The sequence below is a fragment of the Drosophila pseudoobscura genome, chromosome 4 (genome assembly GCF_009870125.1).
Source record: "Drosophila pseudoobscura strain MV-25-SWS-2005 chromosome 4, UCI_Dpse_MV25, whole genome shotgun sequence".
Classification (NCBI taxonomy): domain Eukaryota; kingdom Metazoa; phylum Arthropoda; class Insecta; order Diptera; family Drosophilidae; genus Drosophila; species Drosophila pseudoobscura.
Window position 1 is genome coordinate 1,150,213 of NC_046681.1, and position 10,160 is coordinate 1,160,372.

At 37.4% G+C, this 10,160-nt stretch overlaps 1 protein-coding gene across 5 annotated transcripts in view; it reads right to left on the reverse strand.

Annotated features, from left to right (window-relative positions):
• The window catches only part of LOC26534138 (mitochondrial basic amino acids transporter), a 278,776-nt gene extending 270,069 nt beyond the window's left edge, over positions 1-8,707 (reverse strand). Inside the window, exons 1-2 of one of the 5 annotated variants that reach the window (XM_033379339.1) lie at positions 8,604-8,622; positions 7,141-7,187 (exon numbers count right to left, since the gene is read on the reverse strand). Coding sequence is in view for 4 of the 5 variants with exons in the window: in XM_033379343.1 (XP_033235234.1) it covers positions 7,141-7,170 (30 nt within the window). In the remaining variant the exon portion in view is untranslated. Of the gene's footprint in view, positions 1-7,140; positions 7,188-8,498 lie in introns of all 5 variants that reach the window. The other 4 variants (XM_033379343.1, XM_033379341.1, XM_033379342.1 and 1 more) reach the window with 4 other exon arrangements.
• Positions 8,708-10,160: the final 1,453 nt, after the last annotated feature.

Here is a 10,160-nt window from a genome sequence, read left to right on the forward strand (position 1 = left end):
TATCCAATTCTCTAGAACCGTCCATATGGCCGGAGCAAACAATTATGCATGAGTTCCTTCTCAAAGATTCGAACTCGAATCCCAGAATTACCGAATTACCAAATTTATACTAATAGTGAGACTTTTGATTTCGATGCCATCGCGTTTACCGAAACCTGGCTTAACTCTTCTATCAATGATCATGAAATTTTCATTGATAGTTACACTATTTATAGAATAGACCGCAAACTTTCCCCCATACGATCTTTTGCAGGTTGGGTTCTGATTGCAGTCAAATCTGTTTTCTCATCTGAGTTACTCCCATTCAATAATATCCATGGAATTGAATTTGTTGCAGTCAAAGTTCGTATTAGTTCGACATTTTCTATTTAACCTGCTCCTACATTCCCCCCACGTCTGATGCTAAGATTTACTTAAACCACCTCAAAGCAATTAATACTGTCCTATCTGCATTAGGTTGCAATGATCAAATTATTGTCATGGGGGACTTTAACCTCCCATTTCTTTCTTGGCTGCCTTGCGATGATGCTAACCTGTTGTTTTCCAATTGCCACAATGACTTTATCAATGGGTTAGCCCATATTTCCCTTATCCAAATTAATGCCGTTAAAAACATTAGGGACAGACTTCTTGACCTCATGTTTGTTAACGACGCTTCTCTTGCTACGGTACCCAGAGCAAGCCCAATATATTTGTCGATACCCGATCTGGTTGTGTTGACAGTTCCATGGGTCCTTGCCACATAAAGTGTTTTCGCAAAACAAACTTTATCGATTTAGATCTACATCTCTCGCGTGTTGATTGGTCGTTTTTTTCTTCATTACCGAGCATAGATGTTACTGTTAACTCCTTTTATAGCTCTATTTACTTCGCCTTTAACACATTTGTTCCAGACATCACTGTACCTGTATCGTCCAAGCCTCCCCTGTTCTCCCTACTTAAAAAATAATAAATCCCGGCTCTATAAAAAGTACCAGAAGTCGGGCTCCACGTCGCTCTATACTCCTCCGCTCGCTTTCTGTTCCTTGTCGTCAATAGTCAGTGTTATAATCATTACCTTTCACAAAGTAGTAGTAACTTCCGTAGAGATCCTAAAAAATTCTATTCGTTCGTTAACTCTAAGCGTAAGTCAAATGCTTTTCCTCCGTCCCTTCATTATTAGAACAAAACAGAAGCTTCTGCGGATGGTATTGCAAATTTATTCGCTACCTTTTTCCAAACAACGTACTCGTCTCATATTTACAACATATCCACTTCGTAGCCGTACCAGCTACCTCAAGCTAGCAGCATTTTTCTGCCCATTTTCGAGGAAAGCGTTGTTCTGAAAGGTTTGTCATCTATGGACATATCGTTTTTCTGCGGGTCCAGATAAGGTACCTTTGCAACCCTTGACCTTTCTCTTGAACCTCTCTTTGGAACAGTCTTGTTTCCCAGTAATTTGGAATGAGTCCTACATCATTCCGCTTCACAAAAAAGGTTCAAGATCAAATATTGAAAACTATCGTGGTATCGAAAAGCTTTCCGCCATCCCGAAGCTTCTTGAGTTCCTGGCCACCCGGCAACTGCAACATCTTTGTTTCAGCTTGATATCTCCGTCGCAACACGGTTTTTTTCAGAAATCGTTTAACATCGACTAACCTTCTTGAGTTTTCTAACCTAATCCACCGTGGTTTTCAAATTGGTTTGCAGACGGATGTAGTTTTTACGGACTTCAGCAAGGCATTCGATTCTGTGAACTATGCTCTGCTTATTCACAAGCACTCTTTATTAGGGTTCCCGACGAATCTTCTAGATTGTATTCTGTCCTATCTCTCTAACCGTACTCAACCTGTTTTACTGGTGAAGAGTGAGTTTTTGAAGTCGACTCTTTGAGACCTGTATCAAAGATAGCTAGAAATCCATCTCAGGATGTTGGGCGGCAACTTTAAAAGGCAACTCTTACAGAGATGTTAAAAGTGCGGAGTCAATACCTTCTCAAACATTTTGGGAATAGCGGATAACTTTGCTATACCTCTTTAATTTTTTGCTTCAGACTTGCTACCTTTTTTATGGCGAGGAATTATAAACGATTCCTTCCAGATCGGGGGGAAACAAGAGAATCAAAGAACAGGGTGAATAGTTTGAGCAAGGGTCCACACAGCGCCTCGGCGCAGTACCTGAGTACACAACCTGGAAATCCGTCTGGACCCGGGGAAAACTGATAGCGAGAATGGGTGTGCGGACGTTCTACGCTTACTGTTTACGAAGCAGTAAAACTGTTTAGGGTCCTGAGAAAAACGGCGTTACTGTTCGTATGCGGGCGGCGTAAGCGACTTAGCAATGACGAAAGTCACTGAAGAGGAAATAGTCAACTTCACACATATCTTTTGACTAGATCTTAGCCAAGATGGACACGCGGTAATTACGGTCGAGGTTAGAATTGTTTCTTTCACTGCACTAACTTGAGTATTTTCTTCAGACGTCCGTCTGGGATCGCGAGTACAATTGGAAAGAACATGTCCAAGCCACTCTCCTTCCGCTTGAGCCCTTGGTTCTCTCATTCCCCTTTTCTCACCACACCTTGACAGTAGCCGCTGTTAACTTATGTCATTTTTTTTTTCCTGCGCGTAACTTCCCAAAAGGTGCAAGGTGCTTGTCTAAGGGAAGGGGAAACCGTGAACGGTTTTCCGATATTTTTGGTTGGACAGGCGCCACTACAACTAATCTAAAAAAATGTACCCAGTAACAGCTTTGCAGTCTTCGAGGCATATTCACCAAACTTGCGGGTATTTATGTTTTCTTTGCAGTGTAAAACATTAAAAATGACACCTAATATTTTGATACCCTGATTATCTCTGCACTAATTTAGTTTTTTTCGAAGAATGTCCGTGATGAGTTTCCATCGATTGTGTTTCCAAATACTTATTTAGGGCAGTCCACCTTCAGTAATAGTTTGCATACGAATTTTTCTTGAACGATTTTTTTCCTAGTCTTTTGCATTTCCTTGACTGGCGTGCTCAAAAGATTCTGCCTCTCCCGGAATGGTATGTGGTTTACAATCAGCTCCATACATCTAATTCTTGCATGCAAAACCTGGTCAAAAAGACAGGTTAAGGTACAAATACTAGCCTGCATATTCATCCAAAATCCAACAACATAATTGAGATGGCGTGAAATTGATTCATTCGTACCTAACTTTTGTGCAGTTTTTCAATTTTGACTGGACTTTACAAAAATATATCCCTAAATTTTTCCGAGATTTTTTTTCTATATGTTCTTTGAACTATTTAATACCAAAGTCTACAAGCGCATTCGGCTCTCCGAGCCGTTTGGCCTCTATACTGATTTATCTGCTACAATCTCGCTCGAAAAACGGTTTGCGTAATTGTATCCAAAGCGTTAAAAAATTCGCCACTGTGCGGCGCTTGGCCGAGCACTCTGTTGCATTTGTTTGGTTCAGCAGAGGCAATTCAATCTGTTTCTGATGCCTCACAAGCGCAATAAAGTCCATCTGATGTTGTGCTATTAGCTACCGTCGTCGTTGTCGTCAAAAATAGCGCTGGGGCTTTTACGACTCGTATACCATGTCACGCACTATTGGACCCCGGACCGTAATTTCACTTTCGTAACTCATCGTCTAGCTGATCAGCTTCAATTACTTTAAACAAAATCTCTAAAATACAATATGCCAGATTCTAAGCTGAAAGCTTCTCATTGGTTCTCGTTCAAAAATCGCGGATTTCAGATTTCAGCACTAGAATCAGTGCCGTCGTTGCCCAGAGAATACAGACAATCTATCGTGCGTCTTGATTAGCTTGCTGACCGTTCGTACCATAAGCCGCGTCGGAGTCGGAGTCTGGAGTCGGAGTTTGGAGTCGTTGGGCGATTCTTATTTGCCAGCTAAGTAGCACTTGAAAAATTTGCAGTTCACGTAAAATCCAGTTCGTATTCAAAATTTTTGGCATTTATGAAGAAAAAAAATTAGACTGAGAATTTCAAATTATATTTTTGACCATTTGCAATTTTATTTTCAATATACATACTGTTATTCACACTTGGTTAGACATGTTAAATACACAGGTGTTGCATCTAAAAGGTCTAGATCTTCTTAAATCGCGTAATAGAAAAAAATACAAAATAAATTAAACTGAATAAAGAAAAGGTTTTATCACGCTGTTTGTTGACGAAGCAATAAGTCAGCTATTTTTGTTTGCCAAAATTGATGAGAAAATACAACATATCAATACAAAAATTTTGTGAAAACGGGAGCACCTAAAAACGAAAACGAAACATTTTGGCTGAAACGTAATCCGCAAAAGTAAAGAAATCCCGGAGCCTGACTGAATAACTTATCAAATCTTCCAACATAGATAAAATTACCTTTAAAATTACCAGGCAACGCCTCCAAATCTGGGGCCGTACGTTTGTCAAGTCTCCCACTTTTAATAGGCCTGCCGTGGTTTATTCTTCAATTTTTGCTTTTATTCAGGTGTTTTCAGTTACAAAGATCGGGGCAGGGTATTCGATTAAGGGGCTAAAAAACTTTTTCCGCTTCAGTTTTACTTTTCGCCGCTGTCTTTCTTTTCGTTCTTGTTCTTCCTTGCCCTTCTTATGTCTGCCATTCGCGCTGATTAACACTTTTCTGAGTGCTATAATGTCTGTGCTCTTAGCCGCAGTGATATTTAGAGCTGCCTATGCGGTTTCTGCCGTAACAGCTTTACTATGTTTGTCGATGTTGCTTTGTACGCTTTATTTTTAATTAAAATTTGATTTGTCAGGCTTATGTATATGAACTTTACACTGAATAACCTTATATTCGGTGGCCGAATTTGTTCAGGCTATGACATATATTTTTATTAATATTATTAAAAAATAATACATATTTAGGTAAAATACGCGTAACTAAAATAAAAATAAAAAAAAAAAACAAATTAATAAACAACTTTTTTAGTTTTAATTATATATAAGAAAAATTTTGTTCGAAACTCCCCCATGAATCTGATGGATAAATATTCTAGAATAAAAAAAAATATATGTATATATTAGGATTTGGATTTTTCTTGGCTCGAAAGTAGTATAAAACAATAAAATATAAAGTTATATATTTGAGCTGAAAGTTAAAAATACAATTTTTCTATGATTGTCCTATTATAGTAGAGCTCAATCTGTTCCGATAGAATTTATTTTATGTTCTCAAATATTAAAAAATACAAAGACCAGTCAAATTTAATTTTGTCACACAAACACAATAATGTTTCTTTGTAATTCTTTGATTAAGAATCATTAATGAAATATATTGACGGCCATGGTAATATTTAATGGGCATTACTAACTGGTAAAATTAACATTGGTTAAAATAAAGTATTCTATTTAATTTAATATAATTCATAATTCGAATTGGCTACGCAATTGCGTATAATAAGAATCCGATCTGATCTTGTTTCGGCAATCTGGTGCATATTGTAATTTTCTATGATTCTGGATGTTTTGTATCTTCCAAATTGTGGATGCCACAGATTTTCGTCTTTTGTGGAGTGGGCAGGGCATAATTCCGAAATAATCTTGTAACAGTGTGATGTCAGAAGAGTTCGGATACACAATTTGTTTTCTCTAGCTATTGTAGTCCGTAACATCTAGGAGCTCATCGAGACGGACGGACAATTTTGATTAAGAATATTGTCAATTTAAAGTTTACAATAAAATAAAAAAGAATCGTACTTCAAATTTATTGTAATAAAACTGATTCTTCCCGCTTTCGCTATATTCATTACTTGCTCGTATATTCCACCTTCTTCGGAAATCTCAATTTATGAGCAGAATTTGTCCGCTTTAACCGCTGGTTCTTCCTCGCTATCAGATAAAGATCGTATGATCCAAGTACTAGGTGACTTGCCAGGAGCTGTTTGGTCTTCGGTAAAAGAGTCTAGTATCCTAGTGGCCATGACAAGACATGGCTTTGTTGACGGCTTGATTGAGCTATCCCTGTCTCAAGTCAATCACGTGAAAAATTCCTTGGGTCGATTGCTTGATCTATGCTTTGTATCGGATCCGACCACTATACCTGAAGACACCATCCTACTGTCGCTAGATATAGGACCAACGGTATTGGATCGGTCGAGTAGGCTACCTGAACGCTGCTTTCGTAAAGCCGAGTTTGCGAAGCTTAATAACTTCATTAGGGATTTTGATTGGTACGCCTTGTACTTGTGCACTGATGTTATAAGAGGCACAAACGATTTGTACAATGCACTTGGCCAACTGGAACTGGAAAACCCCCTTGCCTTACCAAAGAGTTATCCAGTCTTAAAAATGTAAAATCAAGACTATAAAGATGTTTAAGAAGTTCGTTTTCCTACTTCTCACTCTCGCTATATAATAGCTCGGTCAAACTTTTTAAGTTCTTAATGCTCAATGCTATAACAACTACATATCTCGATGCAGGATACGTTTTTCTCAGGACCCTAAACAGTTTTACTGCTTCATAAACAGTAAGCGTAGAACGAGCGCATACACATCCTCCCCATGATTTTGTAATACGTAGGAAAATAATGATCAGGCAATTGCCGATCTTTTTGCCCAATTTTTCCAAATTTTTGCCAAATTTTTCATCCGTAACCATACACATAGACAACCCTGATCTGTTGAGCCGCATAAACTTCACGATTCCCATAAAAGTTACTAGAAATTTAATACCGTTGTTCCTTCCATTTTGTAGATCGAATTATTCCTTGCATGAACCGTTTAGGGTCTTATGCTCGGATTATGATTCCCTCTACCATATTATATCTACCACTAATTCTTTTCCTCTTATTAAATTACTAATCCTTACACACCTTTCTAGTAATTAGTAATTTTAGTGGCATTTGTATTTTAAATGCATGCCAAGCTTAGTGCTAATTTTCCTCGAAAATTTGTCTAACAGCTATCTTGCCTGCATGCTCGCGTAACAGCATTCTGCTGGTTTGAGACGGGCCACTTGACGGTGCAGTAATTGCATCGCCTCTTGCAAGATGCAGTCATTGCATGTCAAGGTCTAAGAAAATTCAAAACATTTTAAGCGCTGATAGGTTATATATTTATGACAACATTATGACCCTAGAACGCAAGGGCTAGATTTTAAGTCGAGTAATTTTTATATGCAAATCAATCTTATGTACTTACATTTGTAAATATGTGCATCCAAATCACCATCTGCCGTTTATACCCGTCTGACAAATAATAGAATTATAATTAGAATGATGTAATATAACAACTAATCTTATCTTCCAATTTTGATATATATACATGATATAAAACAGAGGTATATTAGTTATGTGGGGAAAGTGGATGTGTGTAACGCCCAGAAGGAAGCGTTTCCGACCCCATAGTGTATGTCTATTCTAGATCAGCATCAATAGCCAAGTCGGTGTAGCCATGTCTGTCTCTTTGTCTTTCGTCGGTCCAAATGAGTGCCTAGATGTCGGAGACCATAAGAGCAAGAGAAAACAAATATTTTATTCAGATTCCTGTGATATCACACTGTTACAAGTAACAAGTAACCCTTCAACCTCCACAAAAGATGAAAATCTGGGACCTCTTTGAAGGTACGAAAAATCTATAAACGCAGAAATATAGAGACTGCGAATGTCTATCATGTTGCTTGATCTAGATAATATCGGATTATTATTATAGCCAGAAGGAACCAATGAATCTCCAGTGGTTACGCAACGCCTTCCACGCGATTACTTATACTCTATCTTTCTATCTCTCACACACACTCTATTTCGTTTAGTGTACGGACTCTGACGGAGGAGAAGCATACTGACTGAGTATCGGGTATAAATGTAGAGCCCTGACCGTAGCGGCGACTTACGACGTTCTCCCTCGTTTTATAACTTTTAAACTTTTAAACTGTGGGTGCAACAGGTTTTCGTCTTTTATAAGGGCGGAAGGGTCGTGGAAAAATTTTGAACAAACTTGTTTCAGTGTGATACCACAGGAATCTCTACACCTAATTTGGTTGCTCTAGTTTTTATAGTTTCTGAGAACTAGGTGTCAAACAAGACGTCAATAACAAACATTTGTGAAAGCTGGAGCACCTTGAAACTAAGCTTTTTGGCTGAAAACGTAAATCGCAAAAAGTAAGCGACCCGGAGCCTGCTTGTACATACAAAATTTGGTTGCTCCAGCTCTTATAGTCTCTCTCATCGGGACGGGCAGACAAACATGGCTATATCGACACGGCTATTGAAGCTGATCAAGAATATGTATATTTTATGGGGTCGAAAAACATTTTGTGTGGGTGTTTTACACATTTACACAGTTCCACCACAAGTCTAAAAAAAGCCATATAACAGAAAATTATTTAGTTTTTCGAAAAACATTATCTTTCCTTTAAAAATCGCGATGAAAAAGCTTTTAAGTCAGAAGTTTACTGAAAAGTTGTTGCTGTGCTAACACTTTTGTCTGGCACGGAATGTATTTACTGCGTACGTATTAAATTAAAAAATTTGTATAAATTTCAAGTGCAATTTTATAACCTGACGCACGATATTATCGTCTTTTTCGATAAAGATCGATGACACTTAAACGTCTTCTATAAAATAAAGAAGAGAAATACAATATTGACTATTATTTTACTTTACTTCACTTATCGCTTCTTTAACTTTGTTTCACTTTTTTAAAAAACATTCCCGTCGTTGCAAAGCCACATTCAATGTCTATATTTAAAACGATTTCGTAAGCGCTGATAAGCGTCTATGTACAGGTTTACATATGTATATATGTATCAAAGCCTACGATTTATCAATTAATGAGCGAGAAAATATAGTTGAGGAGTAGCCGAGGAATTCATACCCTGTTAACTATTTTTGCTATGAAAACATTTAAAACACATATTGCACATTGTCAGTTCGATGGGTTTTTACTTTGGGTTGAACTAAAGCGCACTATTCTCCTCTTTTTAATTTTAGTTAGTTTTAATTAATTTTGTCTCTTTAAATATGACATTATTAGGGATACCTAGCTAAGTCTGTCAAAAATATACCGTTGTTTGTTATTCGTCAACGTTAAAATTAATCCTCGAATCTAGAATGTTTTAATATACACAGTATGCATTATTTTCGAAAAGTATATATTTACTTTGATACCAAAGGGTATTTGTATTTTATATAAAAAAAAAAAAGAAAATTCTATCTTTTTGATCACCAAAAGCTGACCTAGCCATTTATTCCGTCTGGTGCGAATCATTAATTGAATATAAATACTATACATTCTTGTTAAGGCAATGTCTAACAAACGATCTTGGATTAAAGATTCTACCAATTCGAGACACAAAATACTTATTACACCCGATACTCAAAATTAGTATTGTGGTATATTAGATTTGTGGTGACATTGGATGTGTGTAACGTCCAGAGGAAAGTGTTTTCGACCCCATAAAGTATATATATTCTTGATCAGCATCAATAGCCGTGCCAAAGGGCGGAAATCTGTGGCATCCACAATATTGAAGATACGAGAAAACTAAAAACGCACAATCATAGAAAATATCATATCATATCTACCAGATTGCCGAATCTGGATCAGATCGGATCATTTTTATAGCCAAAGGAACAAATCAATTTTCTACGCAGTCTACGTGTCTCTCCCGCACGAACTCTTTATCGCTCAATGTAGCCATACTACCTATGTATCGGGTATAAATGTAGAGCATAACGTTCCACCTCGTTTTTATACTCTGTACTCGAAGAGTATATTGGTATATTGATTAGTGGTAATAATGGATGTGTGTAACGTCCAGATGGAATCGTTTTCGACCCCATAAAGTATATATATTCTTAATCAGCATCAATAGCCGAGTTTATTTAGCCCTGTCTGTCTGTCCGTCTATATGAGAGCATAGTGCTCAAAGGCTATAAAAGCTAGAGCAACGACATTTTATGTCCGGAGTTTTTTGATATGTTACTCTTACAAGTATGTTTCAAAACTTTGCCCCGCCCACTTTCGCCCCCACAAAGTGCGCAAGTCTCTGACATCCAAAATTTCAAGGATACGAGAAAACAGAAAACGCTGAATCGTAGAGGATGATTAAATCTTCTAGAATGCAAAATCTGATCTAGATCGTATAATTATTATAGCCAGAATCAAGAAAACAATTTCGTTCTCTCTCGCTCTGTCTCTCTCTAACACACAGGCTTCAT